Here is a 22,542-nt window from a genome sequence, read left to right as displayed (position 1 = left end):
CCTAATGAAACTTCAAAGCCTTTGCACAGTGAAAGAAACCATAAACAAGACAAGAAGACAACCCTCAGAATGGGAGAAAACACTTGCCAATGAAGCAACGGACAAAGGATTAATCTCCAAAATATACGAGCAGCTCATGCAGCTTAATACCAAAAAAGCAAATAACCCAATCCACAAATGGGTGGAAGACCTAAATAGACATTTCTCCAAAGAAGACATACAGATGGCCAAAAAACACAGGAAAAGATGCTCAACATCACTCATCATCAGAGAAATGCAAGTCAAAGCCATGATGAGGTATCACCTCACACCGGTCAGAATGGCCATCATCACAAAATCTAGAAACAACAAATGCTGGAGAGGGTGTGGAGAAAAAGGAACTCTCCTGCACTGTTGGTGGGAATGTAAGTTGGTACAGCCACTATGGAAAACAGTTTGGAGGTTCCTTAAAAAACTAAAAATAGAACTACCCTATGATCCAGTAATCCCACTACTGGGCATACACCCAGAGAAAACCATAATCCAGAAGGAAAGATGTACCATAATGTTCATTGCAGCACTACTTACGATAGCCAGGACATGGAAGCAACCTAAATGCCCATCAACAAATGAATGGATAAAGAAGATGTGGCATATATGTACAATGGAATATTACTCAGCTATAAAAAGGAAGGAAATGGAGCTATATGTAATGAGGTGGAGAGACCTAGAGTCTGTCATACAGAGCAAAGTAAGCCAGAAAGATAAAAACAAATATTGTGTGCTAACTCATATATACGAAATCTAAAAAAAAGTAAATGGTACTGATGAACCCAGTGACAAGACAAGAATAAGGATGCAGATGCAGAGAATGGACTGGAGGACTCGGGGTTGGGGGGGCAGGGGGCGAAGGGGAAGCTGGGACGAAGTGAGAGAGTAGCATAGACATGTATATACTTCCAACTGTAAAATAGATAGCCAGTGGGAAGTTGCTGTATAACAAAGGGAGATCAACTTGATGATGGGTGATGCCTTAGAGGGCTGGGATGGGGAGGGTGGGGGGGAGTCACGGGAGGGAGGGGCTATGCAGATATGTGTATAAATACAGCTGAGTGACTGTGGTATACCTCAGAAGCTGGTACGAGGGTGTAAAGCAATTAGATTCCAATAAAGAGCTTTAAAAGAAAAAAAAAAAAGAGTTGATGCAGCCAGGTATCCAATTCAGTGAGAGTTTTCTTCCAGTAAACAAAGTATAAAACAACAACAAAACCTCAGTAAAGCACCCATTATGTTCAGCAACTTAACCTTCCTTTCTGTTTTACCTTCTTAGAGAAACAGAAATTCTTCACCTATTTGGGGACTGACTGGGGTTCTTATGCCAGTGGAAATTTGGGGGCATTTAGAATAATATATCTGTATCCATTTTTCTAGTGATAATTCTATTTCGGTGCCAGTTTTAATAGATGATAATAGATCGTATTATCTGCATATGATATAAGAATGCTAGGGAGAGGGAAGAATGGAGGTAGGTACCTCCAGCTCATTTGAAAGGAGAGAATCAGTTCATTGCAATGGTGTCTATAAGACAAAAGACAATCTACCTTCCTACTGCTTTTTAGTCTCTTCTCAGATGTTCTCTTCAGCCCTGTTCTGACGTGGAAAGACTGTATCATGTCCAGGTCAAACATATCAGGATTACATTGGGGTCTTGTTGAAAAAGGGGGTGGAAGGTTAATGGAGAACTTGGGAGTAATGAGAGACTTCAGGGATTTTAAGTTTAATAAAACAACATATTCTGATCATTTGAACATTTACTTCATGCAAGTTATTGAGCCCTTAGGGGGAACAGAAATACGACTGAGAGATAGTGTTTACCTTCAATAACTTACTCTTTAGTGCAGAAGTTAGACTTGTGAACAATTTTCTTTGGGACTTCTGATTGAATGTGGCACAAAAAAGATATTTCTATTCTAACACTCTATTTCTTTTCCAAACAGAAATAAGAAAAGACGGGAGAAGTATGGGGTGGAAAGCCATTATGAATGAAAATAGGATTTAGCCATAAACCAAATCAAAAAAAGAAAACTGGGAAGAATAGTGTCAGATGCAGTGTCGGGTGTTAGTTATGGCAGGAGAAGTATCCTCAAGGTTTCCCCTCCTCCTCCCAGACAGAGGCCTTGGCAGAAATAGATGTGTCTAAAGAGGATTCTGTGCAGGGTCTCAGAGACCTAGGAATGCAAATATGTGAAGAGCCTGACCTGCCTGTGGGGGGGAGGGGGCGGGGCCTGAGACTTCGCACCCGCCCTGCCCTCAGAGACTGCAAGGCATTGGCTTTGCACCAAGTCTGGAGTGGGGAGCTGGGCTTTCCCCTGACACATGCTGGGTGAAGCCCTTGTCATTGCCTGTAGTCAGGCCTGAAAATTAAGTTTTTATTGAATTTGTTACAATATTGCTTCTGTTTTGTTTTGTTTTGTTTTGTTTTTGGCTGCAAGGCATGTGGAATCTTAGCTCCTCAACCAGGGATCCAACCCACACCCCCTACATTGGAAGTCAAAGAGTTAACCACTGAATTGCCAGGGAAGTCCCACATAGGTTTTTAACTAGAAGCAGGATTCCCCAGTTACAGAGATAAATAGTGATTTATCGAGGTAGAAAATGGAAAATTACTAGTGACGACAGTGTACACGTGTGAACAGAAACCTCCTCTGGTTTGTTCACTGTTGTATTCCCAGACCTCACACGATGGCTAGTGTGCCTTAGCTACTCTGAAGTATTGGTGGGTTAATTTATGAACATTGTTTAATGAACAACATATGGTGCCTAAAAAAATGGAAAAATGCCAGGCAAATCATAACAAAGGATAACGGGTTTCAGAACTGATATGTATTAGATAAGATTTGTCTGAAGGCAGAAAGCATTTACGAGTCAAAGACAATTACTTGATACTGATGGTTAGTACAGTTATCAAGAAAGATCTAATTGTCATGAATATTCACGAACAACATCAGAGTGCATAGGGCAGGAAATGGGAGGAAATAGCCACTCAGTTAGTTTTTATTGAAGACTTACCATGTGCCACAGAATTTTAGTTCTCCGTAGATTAACAAGAAATTCACGAAAATAGTCAAAAGTTGTTTCCTAATCTACCAAGGTCTTCCTAAAGTTTAAATGAAAATTAATAACCAGGAAGCTTTCTGAGAAAAGAAGTAGTAAAACAAGTAGGGGGACAAATACAGTTGCTCATGGACATGTGATAAACAGTTAGAACATTGAGTTGATCTAATGTTCTCTGAAAGCAAGGATGTTTTTGTTAACTTGAATGGCCTGGTTATGGAAAAAGAATTAGATTTCCATTAGTGTTAAAATAACACATTACTAAAGTTAATCCATGCATCTCTGTAACTACTTTCTTGAATTCCAGCGCATTTATTGACCTGGAATGCTAGGTTAAAGAAAGTTGTGAATGGTTTAATTGAGTGATTACGTTTTGTGTAACTGCTCTGTCATTTGGGTTGTACTATAAAAAAAAAATCACTCTATCCAAGAATCCTTTAAAATTGTAAATTTTTTTTATGTCTAACAGTATTGGAGGCATTAACTGTTTACTTCCTTTAGATTCTAGACTTAGGATTCCCCTGGTGTAAAAGATTGTTGTTTGATTTTTATTTTAATTTTAGGGATTCAGCTTTAATCAGTTCACAGTCAGTTGTGAAGTCAATAAGTTGTTTTTCCTAATAGCTCTGTGTTGACCAGCTGTGTAACTTGAGTGCCTGTGCTAATTGTACTGCCCTACCCCAGGTTTCCTGACAGACTGTTGAGTGCATGATTTTCCAATTGTTTTCTTTAGAACTCTGGGTTCCAGAGGTGCTTGAGGAACTTTTCAATACTTAATTTTCATTTCTTTTTACATGTATGTCTTAAACTACTTAAAAGCCTGTGATTTAAAAACTATAGACATGTACATTCAAACTTTTAATACAATAGAGACAAATGATGTGTTCCCCAAGTTAACGCACTCTTTTCAGAACTCAGAATAAAGCTTTTCCTGATTAATTCGTGTACTTGAACTTCTTAGAAATGTATCGTAATTAGGAACGTTGTGATTCTGGGCTTGTTGCTTTAAGTTTCTGGCTAAGAGTGTACCCTAGGAGAGCTTAATGAGAACTGGCAAACCCAAATTTCTCGATGTTTGTGTTCTAATACTGTATACTAAGTAGGAGCAAAACAGTACATTTTAAAACTATTTAGCCCAGTAGGGATTATTTTGATTAATCTTATCTACAATCTTTTGAGGTTCTTTAAGTACACAAAACTGTAAAAGAATGTAATTATTGTGGATATCTGAAAATGGAACCTTTTTCCACTTGGTGGTAAATTGACAGAGACATACACGAACGGGATGATGACTGGTCAATACATCACATTTTCTAAATAAATAATACTAATAGAGAGGTGTTAAAAAATTCCCTAGATCCTTTGCTGAAAATCATTAATTATAAAATGAAGTTCTCCATGCTTGATTCCAGAGAGCACAGCAGTCTCAGACTCGAGGTATCACAGAGGCACGAAATGCGTAGGGTCCAGTTTTCCAGCTCTGCTTTGGCTGGCTCTTGGGTGTGGGGGAAGTCACTTAATTTTTCATAGCTTCAGCTTACTGTTCCACCTCCTTCACAGAATTGCTCTGGAAAGTTAAACTAAAGTTTATTTAAAAAGTATTAAGTGTTTTATAAACTTTTAAGCATTATAAATAAAACTTTAGTGTCACAATTTCTGATGTATTTAGTTGTCATTAGTCAGCATTTTTCCTTCTTCCCCCTTCTACGCATGTTTTTATATTCTTTCTTTCCCCCCACATGTTCATTCCTTAGGGCATTACACTAGAGGAGTTTGACAGATTATCTTTCAATATGATTTTAATGAGCCCTCCTTGTCAGCCATTCACAAGGTATGTATAATAAATATTTCTCTGTTAGGACGAGTAGTTTTGAAGGACCCATTAAGTCAAATCACACAGTAATTTCAAGCATGGACACTTTTTGAACTCTATCAGCTGCATTGCCCTCGTCTTGAAATTTTTCATAAATAATTCCTTTACTCACATTTATAATTCAGCATTAATCATAAAGAAAATAGCAATCACTGCCAGATGAGCACAGTAATGTGGTCAATAGTAGATATGCAGAGACTATATCTTTAATACCTACCGAAGATATGGTATTTATTTCTGACCCAAATTACCTTAAATTATTTAAACTAATGAGCATTCAGGAATATCTTCCTAAGACTGATTAATCAAAGTAAATTTCCATAGTAAATATTCAAGTCCTAAATTACTTAACTGTAAAATTTTAAAGCCAGTCAAGAATGCATTTGTGAATTTTACATTTCTCAAAATTGATACTTACATTTAATAATATATACAATTAATAAGATGACTTTTTAAAGCTATGTTCCAATTCAGTTTTTTGTTAAATGGTATTTATTTGGTTGTGTATTTCAGGGAATTATATTTTAGATAAAATCTTGACTAATCCTTCTTCATTTAGATACTTTTAATAATATTTTAATTATTGTAAATAATAATGGTAACAGTGATGCCCCTCTGAGTGTCTTACTGGAGTGTACCTTTAACGTAACAGCTTATGGGGTGGGCATTAGTATTATCATTTTAATTTTATTTATTTATTATTTTTTGGGGGGTACACGAAGTTCAATCATCTGTTTTTGTACATATATCCCCATATCCCCTCCCTCCCTCGACTCCCCCCCCACCCTGCCTTGACTCCCTCTACCCTCCTCGTCCCAGTTCTCTAAGGCATCTTCCATCCTCGAGTTGAACTCCCTTTGTTATACAGCAACTTCCCACTGGCTATCTATTTCATAGGTGGTAGTATATATATGTCTATGCTACTCTCTCACTTCGTCTCAGCTTCCCCTTCACCCCCCGCCCCCCCAAGTATTATCATTTTACAAGTGAGCAACTGAGGCATAGAAAGGTTAAGTAACTTTCCCAGGGCCACACAATTAAGAAGTGTCAGAGCCAGGACTCATCTATTATTTTATATAGTCCCATTTAAATACATAATGTGATTTTACGTGGGATATAACATGTAGCAAAAATTCTAATTTAAATAGTCTCATGCTTAATTTCCATCCAAGTTTTGACTTACTTCAAGTTTTCCAGGAAATTAATTCCCCAAGGATTTATTGTGCACCTACATGCCAGGTGTTGCTTTTGACACGGTAGTTCCCATCCTCAAGGAACTTACAGTCCATGGGGAATGACTGACAAACAGTTATCTTACGATGTGATTTAAGGCGTATAATAAATGAATGCTGAAGCTGCCATGAGAGCCTGGTGGAGAGAGGTGTTACGTTGCAGCAAACCAGGAGGGAGGAATTCTTTTAGAGGCGGTATCTGCATTGTCTCTGAAAGCAGGTTGGGAATTTATCAGTGAAGGCGGGCATTCCATGTAAAGATGGCTCCGAGCACATGCAAGTGTATGGCCTATTTAACTACAGTAAGTGGGAGGTTCAGAACAGAGTGCAGCCCACCGCTCTGATGCTTCAGATATCGCTGCGCTGGGCCCGGCGTCTTCCCTCCTGCTACGCCCGCTCTGTATGAGCTGAGCCGCAGCTGCTGACGGCCGCAGTAACTGATTCTGTAATATGGGCATCTTTGGAACACTGAGAGGAAAGGGGAAAAATGAGAGGAACCCAAGATTTCTGAGGAATCTATTCAAGTCCACTCTAATCTCCCATGTGAGCCTCAGATCCATGATGATTTCGGTCCTGCTATCAGGTGTGAGGAAACTGACACGTGATGTCAAGTAACTTATTTAAGACTATGAAGCTAGTCAGTAGCAGGGGCTTAAGCCTAGTCCTCTGTTGCTACAATTCATGCCCAGACTCAGTCTTCCTTTCTGCTTGGTTCTTGATCCTATTGAATGTTACTTATAAGATCTAATTGCTAGTCCAAATACTGCCTGCTCACATGACCTGTTTTGATGTAAGTCAGTGTAACCAAGTTGCAGCTCCTTCGTGTAGAATCAAGCCTTCAGCTTTAATCTCTCCTATTTATATTGGACAAGATTATCCTAGTCTTACCTACTACCTTGGTCTGCTTAGATGGTATGGTGATAAGTTATCAATGCCATCAACTCCACATTGCCACCCTGCCCAACCAGCCCATTCATCTGAAGTTTTGTTGTCTCACTTGGGGCAGAGCAAAAGATGTCATCAGCCAAGTGTGCGTGTATGCGTGTGTGTGTGTGTGTGTGTGTGTGTGTGTCTTGCCTACATAAAGTAATTTTAAGAGGGTAATTGATTTTATTCTTCGTTGACTTCTTGTCTTGCCTCATGTAAGTCATTTGGGCATATTATATTGTAATATTTATTAGATAGATGAGGCTTTTTTCTTTTTAATTAAGTGAATAAATATATTTTGTTCTCTATAGCAACAGAGATGATCGTGTTTTTTGTGAGGACCAAGTAATTTTATTTTTTTTAGAACTTTTATAGAGATGCAATTGACATACAATAAACTGCATGTATTTAAAGTGTACAATTTGATGTATTTTTTCTTATTAGTAATGTGTATGTGGCAATTCCAATCTCTCAATTCATCCCACCCCAGCCCCCCGCTCCCCCACCTCCCCCCACAGGACCAAGTAATTTTAGCTCTGTGTTTTGACTTTTTAAAAGTGATTTGTTATCTTTATGTACAATTCTTGATGAACTTATTTATTTTCCTTATCCCTTTTAGAATTGGCCTGCAAGGTGATGTGACTGATCCAAGGACGAATAGCTTCTTATATATTCTAGATATTCTTCCAAGGTAAAACCTTAGATTCCTGTACAAGCTTACCTTAAATGTAAAATTGTGCATCTAGAAGCACATAATGTTTGTCATTTTATAGATTAGCAGCTTATACAGACACTGTGCGTGGCACTTATCTTCTGCCACGACCAGTGGCGTAACTGCAAATGTTTGTCCTTTCCACAGTTGCCAGTTGCCGCTAAAGGAAGTGACAGGGCATTACACCCTGAAAGCTGAATTCTATTGCCTCTGCTCACAGTATTAGTGCAAATGATGCTAATGTTAGTGAATGCTGTTGCCCGAGGTCTGGAAACTTGTGCTGCTAACCCTAGAAGCCGCCATCTATGGAAACGTCAGCCCTTTGAGCTGTGCAGCTCAGAGGCTCTGTGCAAAACCTTGTTTTGACTTAAACTTCAATGGAAATTAACATTTCAAATGTTAGTTTTATCAGGTGTCCCTTGTTTACGGGGAAAAGAAATAAAATATAAGGTGTCTCCATCCCTTATAAAATTCTTTTATAAAAAGAGTTTGGACAATAACTTATGTCGTATTTCCCACAAGTAAGGATTTTCTTTACTTCTTACTTCTTAGTAATGAGATGTTTGGAATTCCATTTGTTTTTGTTTTTTAGATTACAAAAATTACCGAAGTATATTCTTTTAGAAAATGTTAAAGGTTTTGAAGTATCTTCTACAAGGTAAAAAATGTGTTGGTCTTTTGTTCATCTTAGACTTGGTATATTTTATAATAGGAGCTGTTGTGAAATAAAGATCTTAAAAATAAGCATATACATTCTGACATTTTATATATCTTATGTAGTTTATTCATTAATACTGACTTTGAATACTTAGTAATGTGAAGTATCACAAAGTTAGGTTCAATTGATTCTCTCCCATTTTGATGTTTGAATTTTTCCAGCATGAGTACTCTTTTTAATGAAGATGGTGTTTCTCAATTTTAGCTCCTTCTATTGGTGCCTTTTTCTTTAGAAGTAGGATGTTTTCCATAAGAATTGGAGGGGTATGGAGATAGATGTATAAATAAAGCTGATTCACTTTGTTGTACAGCAGAAACTGGCACAACAGTGTAAAGCAATTATACTCCAATAAAGACATTAAAAAAAAAAAAAAAAGAATTGGTCCTCCTGACAGGCATTTTCTGTCTTACAGTTGTGTTGAAGAAGCAAGCCCTGTGTCAGGGCCCAGCTGGAGAGAACGCATACAAGTCCTTGATTCACCTGCTGTATCCCCTCACCTGATTGGCTGCAGATATAGTTCCATCCCCATAGCAAGCTTATCTTCAGTGGATTAGCGATTCTAACTCATTAGCTTTATAAATTATCTGGTAGCTTTATTTACTTATAATAGGGATTGTCTCTTTTGAGAAAAGTAATTTCTCAAGTACTGGATTTAAAAAGATCTAGGATATTCTCTTTCTAAACAACTTGAGTTGAAGATACAATTTTCACATAAAATGAAGTTTTATGTATAATTTATATAAGAACCCCAGTTCGAACTATAGAGTGAAAGCTTTTTTCTTTCCCTTTGTCTTTTCAGAGACCTGTTAATACAAACAATAGAAAATTGTGGCTTTCAGTACCAAGAATTTCTGTTGTCTCCAACCTCTGTAGGTACCACAATTATAAACTCTTATATAAATTTTCCCAAAGGGAATTTGATTTAATAAAAAGAATGGATTCATTTTGGATAATATTATAGGTAAATATTGAAATTAGTTCAGACATGGTTCTTTCTATATATGAATTTTATAGCTGTATGTGAATTATTTTTTATGATTACTGTGCTATCAATAATGAATGTAAGAATGTCTATATGACTTTTACCTGTGAAATATAAAGTGAAAGTGACTCATGGATGTATGATTCATCCAATTCCATTTTTATTTCATACAAATAAAGATACAAAGTGACAGTTTAAAGGTTTAAGGATTTTCTACAGAGAAGTCTTCCGCAAATCAGTAGCAGAATTTTGTCTGGCAGAAACTAATGTATACCCATATGAGTTTTTTTAACTAGGTGCTGACAGTTGATACAGATCTCTTTAATTTCCTTTAGCAACTAACTGCTCTGCTTTACTCGCAGCTTGGCATTCCGAATTCAAGGCTGCGGTATTTCCTTATTGCAAAGCTTCAGTCAGAGCCGTTCCCTTTTCAAGCCCCTGGTCAGGTATTATTACTATTGTTGTTTTTCCCACCATCATTATTATTATTTATCTGTTGTAAATATATCTCAGTCTGCTAATTAATTTTCAGGAACTGCTTTGTGGAGGTTTACGCGTGTCCTCTCGTGCCTGTAATAGAGAGTATGTCCTAGGTCTATCTTCTTGGCCTTTTCTCCCTCTTGACACCACTTTAATTGCTTGAAAGAAAACCAGAAACTTTTCTTTCATCATTAGAAAAAAATAAGTTAAAAGTAAAAACTTACCGTTAGTGCTGTTATCCTCCTTTCCCCCTATAATTTCTCTTCTGACAGTTGACTCTTTTGCATCTATTATTTTCCCCCCTCAATAGAAGTCATTGACTACTTTCAATAAAATTCAGTATACTGTCTTAAAAGTGGCTTGAGTATTTTCACACGTTGGTTGCATTTTCTTTGAAGTCTATGCTATTTAGCCTTAATTGATTAAAATATGGTAATGATCAGTACAATCTAGAATAAAATGCTCAATTGCTATAGATAGGATCTCTCATTATGCTAGCAATTTTATATGTTTCTGCTGAAAACTGGTGAGGATAACAGAGTTTCAGTGGTTCAGTGATGCTCTCTGTAACCATCACAGGTAAGAACTCAAAAATCATGTCCTACTGGCAGGGGTTCAGTAGTATCGTTTGATCTTCTGTAATACGATACCAGTATTACACAACATTGTGTTATATAATACAACAGCAATATATCTCCCTTTCATAGTGGGCAGTTCCAAAGACAGTGTATAAAGTGTATTAACAAAGACTTCACCATTAAAAATTCCTGGAACTGTTTTTTCTTTCCTAAAATAGGACTTTATACTAGGTTACCTGTTTTGTAGGAACAAGTTTTTCCTGTGGGACTCAAGAATAGAAATAACCTTTCAGGATGAAGAGTGCTTTTTATTTTTAGTTACTAATTTTCCTTTAGATCATGGGTATGTTCTAGGTGTGTTTTTTTGTGGTTTTTTTTTTGTTTTTTTTTTTTTGCTTTTTTTTTTTTTTTTTAAATAAAGGGAATGGCAAACACATTTTCTGGAAATGTTCCTCTTGCTTTCTCAACTTCTTTTCCACATATGATGCTGCCTCTGCATTCAGCGTACTTCCTATTACTTCGTTGAATGGTTTAATTCAGAAAGCAGTAATTTCATGAAATAAATCATCTGTAGCCTGATGGCCTATCCTATGTGATGAAAAACTTGTAATAACTTGTATAAATACTAGTAAACCTCAATTTCTATCTTTTTAATGACAACTCAGTAAAAGCTAAAGAATTTTTTTGTATAATGCTGACTGGATGTTATTAATTTGTCTTTTATTTTTAAGAAAGCTTTTGACAATTTGTGTATTTTTACTTAATGCCAGGTACTGATGGAGTTCCCCCAAACTGAATCTGAACATCCACACAAACATGCGATAGATGCAGAAAAGAAAATTGATGAAAAGAAAATTGAGCCAAGTATTTACTTTGATAGCAGCATGCAGTGTTCTGGAAAAGAGGCCATTCTTTTTAAGCTTGAAACTGCAGGAGAAATTGAGAGGAAACATCAACAGGACAGTGATCTCTCTGTGCGCATGCTGAAAGATTTTCTTGAAGATGACATTGACATGAATTCATACTTCTTACCACCAAAGTCATTGCTGCGATATGCTCTTTTGCTGGACATTGTTAAGCCCACTTCCAGAAGGTCCACGTGCTTTACAAAAGGGTAGGTTTTAATGAGTCTCTATTCATGGCATATCCAAAATAACCAGGTTTTCATAACTATTATTTCTTTCAGTTCTTCTGAAAACAAGGAGCATTTTATAAAACGTTTCTGCTAGAATGATTTCCTTTTGCCCTTAATTGCCTGTTTTCGTGTTCAGTAGAATGCATGAGTGAAGGTTCCTTCTGGCAGCACATCATGTGCACTACCCACAGCAGTGCTCATAGGAGACAACGCCATTGTTTGGTGACCTTCATAGGCGCTTAATCACCCACGGTGCAAACATGGTTTCTATGGATGGTGAATTGCTAATTTTTTAGCACCTTTCTTTTTATGGTAGCTCAAAAATTTCTGTCCACTTTCATGAACAATGTATAAGAAAAAATTAAATTTTAATATCAAGAAATAAAATTGAATATCCTGGAGCTCATTAGAGCATATTTAAATTTTATTTAATTTTTGAATAAGTAGTATAGTCTCATGGTTCATAATTCAAAAGGAGCTAAAACTGTAAGACTCCCTTCCAGTCCTGCCTCTTGTTCATCTAGTCTCCCTCCCTATGTGCACCCGATGATTCCAGTTTACTCTCTCATCCTCCAGAGGTATTATGTATGAGGTGTGTTTAAATACACATGTATATTTTTACCCCCTCTTTTAAGTAAATGGGAGCATACTATATTCATTATTATGTGCCCTTTTTTTCCATTGCACAATATAATTTGGATATTATTGAGTGTGAGTACATCGAGAACTTTCCTATACTTATATAGGTGTATCATAATTTTTTTCTGCTGGTTATCTATTGATGGATATTTAGGGGACATCCTTTGGTTTATTTCTCAAGTGTTAATGTGTTTTTCAACCTTTTTTTTTTTGAACCTAGAAGGAAGGGGGAAATTAGACCCTTTGAGAAAATTTTTAAGAGATCCCTAGCTCTGCTTTGTTAATGCCACTCAGGCTCCTTTGATAGGTAGTTGTATGATTTAAAAATTCAAGACTTCTCTCTTTACCTACTAGTTGGGTAGGTAGTACCTGCCTAGTACCTTGCACAAGACACTATGCCCCTGATATAATTGTACTGGGCTCATTCTGACTTTATCATACTCTGCCCTTGTACTTCCAGGGGAACAGGTTTATTACTTTCCATTACCTCAGAAGACTTCAATCAGCTGTTGTCTGTTTCCAAGTCTGATAGGTTCTGTTTAGGACTCTCATAAAACAGGACTTATCAATTTTGTAATACAAAACAACCTTGAAATTCTTTTATAATTATAAAAATAGTATAAAAGAAGCCTTATTGTAGGAGTCTATTTTAGTGTAGATAATATAAACTCACACACACACATACACACACACACGCATGATATAGAAGAAAACAGCTTTTCTGTGATGTGACTTTCTCTAATTTATATTTTAAATTTGTCTATTAGGAAAAAAAAAATGTCAAACAGCCAGCTTGGCAATGATCTTAGGGAAAGAAACATTACTAATACCTTGCATTTCTGTAGTGTTTCATATTTTTTGTACTTCTGTTTTTTTAACAGTAGTGTGATTGTTGTATGATAAAGAGTAGAAACGTACTGTGTTACAGTAAGAGGCCCTTGCATGTTTGGTGGGCTGGAGTTGGTCATGGGACTAGAGAGTAGGGTTTTGGGTTCATGAGAAGAAAAGATGATTCAGGCATTATAAAAAAGTTAGCAGCAATTTATTTTCACCTGCATAACATTTGGTCTAATGTGGCAGGGATGCCAGTATTGAATAGCATTTGGCTGTGAGGTCATAACAAATGCACACGTCCTGTGCATTTAAATGTGATGAACATTTAAAACATGACATTTGAAAAATAACAATAATGCATAATGCAAAATAGTATTTACACACCAAAAACTATCCAAGTTTAGTGTCTGAGAAGTTTAAATAGGATGATCTTATGTCTTTCACCTAGTAATTTTTTAAATTACAAAGCATATTTATGTGATGTTATTCAGAATATTTCAGAAGGATGTAACTGTGTAAGAGTGATTGATTCATTGAAGAAATATTTTAAAAATTTAGCATTAAAGATATACTAGATGCTACAGAATATTTGTGTGAATTTTTCAGTTATGGACGCTACGTAGAAGGAACAGGATCTGTGTTGCAGACCACAGAGGATGTGCAGGTACTATGCATGCTTCAGAACTAAAATATTTGAAAATTACTTTAAATAACATTATGTTTAATACTTAAAATTTGAGAATGTTAAAATAATTTTACATGTTCAAATGGAATGAATATGCATTTGTAATAGTTATTTACTATAGAATAAATCTTCTCTTTTTCTTGTTGCTAGATATGAGTATACGTATCAATACAAAAAGTGTTTTATGTTTTTACTTTTTATCTTTTTTTTTAAATTTACTTATTTATTATTTTTTGGGGGGTACCCCAAGTTCAATCATCTGTTTTTATACACATATCCCCGTATTCCCTCCCTCCCTTGACTCCCCCCCCCACCCTCCCTCCAGTCCCCCCCACCCTCCCCATCCCAGTCCTCTAAGGCATCTTCCATCCTCGAGTTGAACTCCCTTTGTTATACAACAACTTCCCACTGGCTATCTATTTTACAGTTGGTAGTATATATATATCTGTGCTACTCTCTTGCTTCGTCTCAGCTTCCCCTTCACCCCCCGCCCCCCCCCCCGCCCCCAAAACCTCGAGTTCTCCAGTCTATTCTCTGCATCTGCATCCTTGTTCTTGTCTTGTCATTGAGGGACCAAAAATGACAGATATACTGAAAGTATCCTGATCTGGTCAACATTAAGCTTTTGTTTGTTTTCAGAGTTTATCTTGCCCTTGAAGAACCAATTATACAGTTCATTGCACAGAGACATTTAATCCTGTGCTTCCATGTGTTACGGTGGAATATACGTTATTCATTTTTAAACTGGTTCACAAGAGATACTATCTTAACAAATCTAATTGCACTGTACTTTATTAGTTGTCTTGGATGTTTTCTTACAGATTGAGAACATCTACAAGTCCCTTACCAATTTGTCACAAGAAGAAAAGATAGCAAGGTTGTTAATGCTTCAGCTTCGATTTTTCACTCCTAAAGAAATAGCAAATCTCCTTGGATTTCCTCCAGAGTTCGGTATGTGGGAAACACGGAGACCCCAGCTTTCACTGATTAAAGGTCTCAAGATTCATTAGGGACTCACGCATAGTTTATGAACAAACCCGTGCCCAGACGGATGTGAGAACACTTCCTTTCCTGATTGTGCCATTTTTGACATTTTCCTTCCTCCTGTGTCTGTTTTTGTTCATAACCTGCCATTCCCTTCAGACTCAATTCTCCTTCTGCTTTTACTCCAGTAATGGTTCCAGCTGCTTTGCAGGAACAGAAGGGCCAACTCAGCACTTCCTCACCCTTCCCCACAGATGGGTGTCAAATTTATTTTTTTGCTTCTAGGAGTACTATTCAAGTAACCCCACACTAAATCTTATGAGAGAATGCCTAGAATTGTCTTTTTTTTAATGGAGAAATTAATAGGCGGTGAGGAATTTATTTGTGTGTGAGGGATGCGGTATGTGTTTGTATTTCTTCCCTTCAGAGATACATTCTTATCAGCTATACACCTTTGTCCTTCCCTACAAGGTTTAAGTGGAGAAGAGAGATGGTCTAGGAAGGAGCTTTCCTAATGGAAAGTAAGGGTGACTCGGGAGCACAGATGCCAGAATTGACACAAAATTAGGGAATCTGAAGATGAAATCTCAAGAACAAAAAAGAAGATATGGTTGCAGAGTGAGAAAGGCAGAGTCCTACTGCCTGTCATAATTGAGGAATGCCAGGGACTGTTGCTATTAGGAGACTAGACACAGTGCCTTTGCTTCTTTGAGCACCCTGCCCCTTCCTGATCCTATTTTCTTGGCACCCGTGCTCTCATTAGTGGATGCTCATGGAAGGGAGAGAGATAGACCTCCCTCAGATGTTTCCAGGGCTGAACAAGGAGGAAATGTGTTTTTGATAACTGATTGGGAGCTTGAATGCAGAAAAGCCAAACTTTGCTAAATCTAATGTTGTTGTAATATTAATACAGTACTATTCTTGAAGAACATGATGGGTTAAATAGACCATGTTTTAAAATCTAAATAATGGGTTCAAGTTGAGGTTTGGAATGCATCTTTTTGTATGTTGGGAACAAATTGCCTATAGAATTTGACTACCCTCTTGGTAATGATTCTCCAAATGTAGTCACAGCAACCAGCTTTATTTTGTACTATCTGCCTTTTTCTTGGTGATCTTATTCAGTTTGAGATATCCCAGGGAGTGTTTTTTAAGAAAATATAGACTTTCCTTGTCTTAGTTTATGTCGCAAAGTGAATGAGAACATCAAAACAAAGAACTGAGAATTGGACTCAGGAATTCAATTCCCAGTCTATTGTCCTGCTTACTTTTTTTTTTCTTTCATTTTTTAGGATGAGCAATCAAAGGTTCTTTCCATAGCACTACAGAGCCAAAAGAGATTTACTGTCTAATAACAACTGATTTCTAAGTTTTGAGTGCTTATTTTTTCAAGTAGTAGTAATCACTTTGGTAATAATAAAATTTAGCACAGACCCCAGAGTCAGACTGACCAAGTGTGAATCCTAGCCCTTCTGAAGCCACCCTCTGCCTTAATTTACACATCTGTAAAATGGGGATAATTACAGCACCAGCTTCTTAGGGTTGTTGTAATAGTTAAGTGAGTTAACATATATAACATGTTTACAAACTATCTGACATATAATATAAAATTTGTGCTTTTATATTTTAAATGATAGATGTTATAACTTTTACTTTATAAATACTTTTTCTCGGTATTTAAAGATATATAAAGGACAAAATAAGATTTTTCAAAGTTCTCTGAAAATATATATATATAATACATGCAAGAAAAGCTTTTTAATTGCTTAACCTTCTTTTAAAGTATGTGATATATGTGTATAGTCAGTGCCCTTTTGTCACCACTGAGCAGCACTGTGACAGAACTGTCCTTCACATGTGCCTCTGACCTCACTGACCTTGGGTCCAAACTGGGCATTCTTTGAGCTGCCTGTCGACCGGCAATGATGGATTTGCATTGATTCTCCCGCACATTTTGTCCTGGTTCTCTTTGTGGCTAGTGGCATGCATTCTTGAGAGAGCAGGCTTTGGAAGAGACAGACACTAACCTACACTTACTGAATCAAAGCTGCTATCTTGACCTTGTTAATTCTAGGTTTCTTTGTTTTTGAAGATTATTATTTTTAATGTACCTAAGGTTTTTAAAAGTCAGCTTTTAGCTTTAAAAAATTATGTAATTTTTTTCCACAAGTGAGTTTAGATTTTAATATCTATGTATAAAATACATGCATGTGTGTGTGTATATATAGAATTTTTACAAATCTGACTTGTTTTCAGCCATTTCTTTCCCTATGATATAATCTTGATATCTGAAAAGACCATCCCTGGGATAGTCTAAAAGCTTGTAGGTGTATTTCTGTCTCTGGCTGCTTTGAAGTAAATAATTTGAGATGAATAATGTGCTTGCCTAAGACATGGTATCTTTATAATAGCAATTTTATGATCATGCTCAATTGCAAATATAGTTTTATTATGGTAATCACTGTTATTTTATTGCAGTAAGTATGATGTCTAGTGTTGATGAAGCAACTTTACCAGGTTTTGAAATTTTGCTATATGAAATTTTGCTATTTTTAATACTCTTTAATTATTTCCCTTATTACCTGATTTGCTTTTCCTTTATTTAATTGCTATGCCAAAGGATTCTGAATGTGAAATTCTGATATTGTAACTAAGATTCTAGTGTCCATTCTTATGCATGGACAGTGGTACGTACAAGGTTTTGTTTCAGCAAACGCATCTGTGGGCCATTTCGTTTTGAAAAAGAATGTAGCAAATTTAACTTCAGTATGAGAATGTCAATTTGTGGAAGCAGAATATAAAAAAACAGCTGTGAGGGACTTGTATCCAGAATATATAAATAACTCTTATGACTCAACAATAAAAAGAAAAATAATCCAATTTAAAAGTGAGCAAAGGATTTCAATAGATATTCCTCCAAAGAAAATAAATGGCCAATAAATACATGAAAAGATGTTCAACATCATTAAATATTAGGGAAAGGTAAACCAAAACCACAGTAAGGTACCACTTCACAAAAAGACAAACAATAAGTACTGACAAGTTGTGGAGAATCAGATTGCTTGTACACTGCTGGCGGGAAAATAAAATGGTGCAGCTGCCTTAGGAAGAATTCTGGCAGCTCCTCAAATGTTAGACACAGAGTTACTGTATGATCCTGCAATTTCACCCCTAGGTGTATATCCAAGAAAATAGAAAAAAACTTACACGTACATACATGTGTCTGTGTTCATAACAGCAATGTTTATAATAATCAAAAGTAGGGAAAAAACCCAAATGTCTATCAATGAATGAATGGATAAGTAAAATGTAGTGTATCCATATGATAGAATATTATTCAGACATAGATAGGAATGAACTACTGGTACACGTTACAACATGAATAAACCTTTTTTTCCCCCTTGGATGAGATAATTCTTACTGATATGCTTGAAGTTTGAGTTACATTATATTTTATAGTTGTATACAACATACATAATATTGTTAATACATAGTGTTATTAATAAGGACTAAAATATTAAACATAGAATACTTTGCTTTTAAAAAATATTCCAGAATCAACATGAATGAATCTTGAAAGCATTATGTGAAAGCAGCCGGAAACAAAAGACACAACGTATTGTATGGTTCCATTTGTATGAAGTGTTAAGAATAGGTAATCTATAGAACAGAAAGTAGATTAGTAGTTGAGGGGCAGGGAGGGGAAAGGGGAGTTGACTGCTAATGGTTACCAGTATTGTTTTTTAAAAAAATTTGTTTTAAAGTATACAGTTTACATATAGCATTGTATTAGTTTCAGATGTACAATGTTACAAGATAATGATTCAACATTTGTATACACTGCAAAATGGTCACCCACCACAATAAATCTAGTTAATATCTATTACCGTACATAGTTACAGAAATTTTTTTTTCTTATGATGAGGACTTTTAAGATCTCTCCTAGCAATTTTCAGATATGCAATGCAGTATTACTAACTATAGTAACCATGCTCTACATTATATCCCTAGGACTTTTTTATTTTTATAACTGGAAGTTTGTACCTTTTGACCCATTTCACCCATTTTGCCTTCACCTCTGTAACCACCAATCTGTTTTCTGTATCTATGACCTTGGTTTTTTAAATTTGTTTGTTTGCTTGCTTTGGTTTTTAGATTCCACATGTGAGATCATACACTATTTATCTTTCTCTGTCTGACTTCACTTAGCTTAATGTCCTCAAGATCCATCCATGTTGTTGCAAATGACAAGATTTCATTCTTTTTTGTGGCTGAGTAGTATTGCATGGTGTGTGTGTGTGTGTGTGTGTGTGTGTGTATTTTTTCATTCATCTATCAGTGGACAGTTTGTTTCTGTATCGTCTATTGTAAATAATGCTGCAGTGAACATGGGGGTGTACTTATCTTTTCTAATTAGTGTTTTTGTTTTCATTGGGTAAATACCCAGAGTAGAATCAGTGGATTATATGATTGTTCTATTTTTAATTTTTTGAGGAACCTCCATACTGTTTTACATAGTGGCTGCACCAATTTAAATTCTTACCAACAGTGCACAAGGGCTCCCTTTTCTCTACACCCTCATCAGCTCTGGTTATTTCTTGTCTTTTGGATAATGGCCATTCTACAAGTGTGAAGTAATATCTCATTGTGGTTTTGATTTGCATTTCCCTGATGATTAGTGATGTTGAACATCTTTTCATGTGCCTGTTGGCCATCTGTATGTCTTCTTCGTAAAAATTTTTATTCAGGTCCTCTGCCTGTTTTTTAATCTGATTATTTATTGTTTTGCTATTGAATTTTATGACTTCATTATATAATTTGGATATTAACCCTTTATCAGATATATGATTTGCAAATATTTTCTCCTGTTCAGTAGATTGCCTTTTCATTTTGCTGATCATTTCCTTTGCTGTACAGAAGATTTTTAGTTTGATGTAGTCTCACTTGTTTACTTTTGCTTTTGTTGCCTTTGCTTTTACAGTCAGATCCAGAAAACCATGAACAAGACTGATGTCAAGGAATTTACCACCTATGTTTTCTTTTAGGAGTTTTATGGTTTCAGGTCTTATATTCAGGTGTTTAATTCATTTTGAGTTAGTTTTTGTATATGGTATAAAATAGTGGTCCAGTTTCCTTCTTTTGCATGTGGCTGTCTAGTTTTCCCAGTATTATTTATTGAAGAGACTTTCTTTTCCCCCATTGTATATTCTCAGCTTCCTTGTCATAAATTAATTAACCACCTATGTGTGGATTTATTTATGGGCTGTCTATTCTGTTCCATTGATTTCTGCATCTTTTTAGGCTATTGCCATACTGTTTTGATTACTGTAACTTTGTAATGTAGTTTGAAGTCAGGGCGCACGATGCCTCCAGCTTTGTTCTTCTCTCTCAATATTGCTTTGGCTACTTGGGATCTTTTGTGATTCCATACGAATTTTAAGATTGTTGGTTCTATTTCTGTGAAAAATGCCATTGGGATTTTGATAGGGATTGCATTACATCTGTAGGTAGCTTTGGGTAATATGGACATTTTAACAATATAAAGTCTTCCAATTCACAAGCGTGGAGTACCTTTATTTGTGTCTTGTTCAGTTTTTTTCATCAATGTCTTATAGTTTTTAGTGTACATGTATTTCACCTCCTTGGTTAAATTTATTCCTAGGTATTTTATTCTTTTTGATGCAGTTGTAAATGGAATTGTTATCTTATTTTCTCTTTCTGATAGTTTGTTGTTAGTGTATAGAAATGCAGCAGATTTCTGTATATTGATTTTCTATACTGCAACTTAATTCATTTATTCTAAACATATTTTGATGAAGTCTTTAGGGTTTTCTATATATAATATCATGTAATTTGCAGATAGTGATAGTTTTACTTCTTCCTTTCCAATTTAGATACCTTTTATTTCTTTTTCTTGCCTAATTGTTCTGGCTAGGACTTCTAATACTATGTTGAATAAAAGTGGCATGAGTGGGTATCTTTGTCTTGTTCCTGATCTTAGAGGAAAATTTTTAGCTTTCATCATTGAGTATGTTGTTAGCTGTGGGCCAGCTTTCTTTTTGAGGTGATGAAACTGTTCTGGAATTAAGTAGTGGAGATGTATGGAAAACTCTGTGACTATACTAAAAACCACTGAATCGTACCCTTTAAAAAGGTGCATTTTAGGGAATTCCCTGGCAGTCCAGTGGTTGAGACTCCATGCCCTCGCTGCTGAGGGCCCGAGTTCAATCACTGTTTCAGGAACTAAGATCCCATGAGCCATGTGGCACGGCCATAAATAAATAAATACATAAAGTTTCCCTTTGGGGAAGAAAAAAAAAGGTACATTTTATAGTATGTGAATTCTGTCTCCTTAAGTCTATTATTAAATAAAATAACTGAAAAAGTGGTAGCCACTGCTTTTCCTAAAGTGTACTAGCACCCAGGTTTCTGTTACTTCTGTGGATGTTGTGCGTGTACATGTGTGTACTGAGAGAATACGATATGTGATATGATAGTATCACATTGTGTAAACAATGGTATGTTATATTTTTGACTCCAAATTCTCATTTGTTAATTGACCTTCATGGAGACCTTAGGGACTTATTTATGTAAATAACCACTGTGCTCTTACTAAAGAATATGTCCTTTTATCTCTGGAAGTTAATATTGCAAATGATTGTGTTATAAATTGCTATCTCTCTTTTCTAGGATTTCCTGAGAACACAACCGTCAAACAGTGTTACCGTCTCCTTGGAAATAGTCTCAATGTGCATGTAGTAGCCAAACTAATCAAAATCCTATGTAAATGATTTTTAAATAACTCTGAAAGATGGTCACAGTTCTCCATCATATCCAGATAATAATTCTGGAATTCTTTTTTGAATTAATTTTGAGAAAATTCAACTCAATTATCTTGCTCGTTAATGAGAAATTTGGATTTATCAGGAAAATGCCATTTTGTTTCCTTCAATTTATATTACTGTGTTTTGTAAGGTGAAAATTATTGTTATACTTTAGGAGAATATATTTTCATATGAAATTGTTAAATATGTATGTAAAATATTCCCTTAATAATATTATGGTATAGACAAATTAAGGAACATTAGAATTTTAATGTCTACATGAATATTTTACAAGGTGTCATAGCAGGCATACTATATGACCTTGAGAAACTGTGTATTTGTGTATGTTAATTAAAGAAGTTGCTTTATGAATCTATCATTTTACTTTTTTTTAAATGATTCTTCCTATTTCTAAAACGAGGATTCTAATTCTAGCCTGTTTAAAATATTGAATGTTTTACTTAATTTCAGTTTTTTAAACATTCCTTTATTTATCTAAACAAATGTGTGTAATATTTTAGGCCACATTACCATCATTCTCCTTATACAACAGTCTGGAGAATACGTCAGAAGTAATAACTCCAGTTCTTGATGGCCTGTCCGTGAGTATGCCATGGAAAGTGCGGGCTCACATTATCTAGTTATCTTAGTTCTGATTCCTCCTGAAGGACAAAACTCACAGTCCTGTTCTAACTTGTACATGCTTACCTTCAGTGTGCTATTTCCAGAGCTTGTTTCTGTCTTCCTTTTCAGCTTCTGGTTGTAAGCTGAATTTGCCATCATGTGCTAAGGAATGTAGCACAGCATTAAGATTTTAGGGAGGGAATGCTGCCCTCTGACCCCATT

The 22,542-nt window shown here is 35.8% G+C and overlaps 1 protein-coding gene across 2 annotated transcripts in view; it reads left to right on the top strand.

Moving 5' to 3' along the window:
* The window catches only part of TRDMT1 (tRNA aspartic acid methyltransferase 1), a 52,760-nt gene extending 30,719 nt beyond the window's left edge, over positions 1 to 22,041 (top strand). The window contains exons 3-11 of one of the 2 annotated variants that reach the window (XM_057733506.1): positions 4,848 to 4,924; positions 7,745 to 7,816; positions 8,430 to 8,495; positions 9,355 to 9,424; positions 9,900 to 9,983; positions 11,366 to 11,709; positions 13,810 to 13,867; positions 14,710 to 14,839; positions 21,563 to 22,041. In XM_057733506.1, the coding sequence (XP_057589489.1) occupies positions 4,848 to 4,924; positions 7,745 to 7,816; positions 8,430 to 8,495; positions 9,355 to 9,424; positions 9,900 to 9,983; positions 11,366 to 11,709; positions 13,810 to 13,867; positions 14,710 to 14,839; positions 21,563 to 21,663 (1,002 nt within the window). In that variant the 3' untranslated portion in view covers positions 21,664 to 22,041. The remainder of the gene's footprint in view (positions 1 to 4,847; positions 4,925 to 7,744; positions 7,817 to 8,429; positions 8,496 to 9,354; positions 9,425 to 9,899; positions 9,984 to 11,365; positions 11,710 to 13,809; positions 13,868 to 14,709; positions 14,840 to 21,562) is intronic. The other variant, XM_057733507.1, reaches the window with a different exon arrangement.
* Positions 22,042 to 22,542: the final 501 nt, after the last annotated feature.

Source organism: Hippopotamus amphibius, chromosome 4 (genome assembly GCF_030028045.1).
Source record: "Hippopotamus amphibius kiboko isolate mHipAmp2 chromosome 4, mHipAmp2.hap2, whole genome shotgun sequence".
Lineage (NCBI taxonomy): Eukaryota > Metazoa > Chordata > Mammalia > Artiodactyla > Hippopotamidae > Hippopotamus > Hippopotamus amphibius.
Note: the sequence above shows the minus strand (reverse complement) of the source record. Positions and strands in the feature narration are given on the sequence as shown.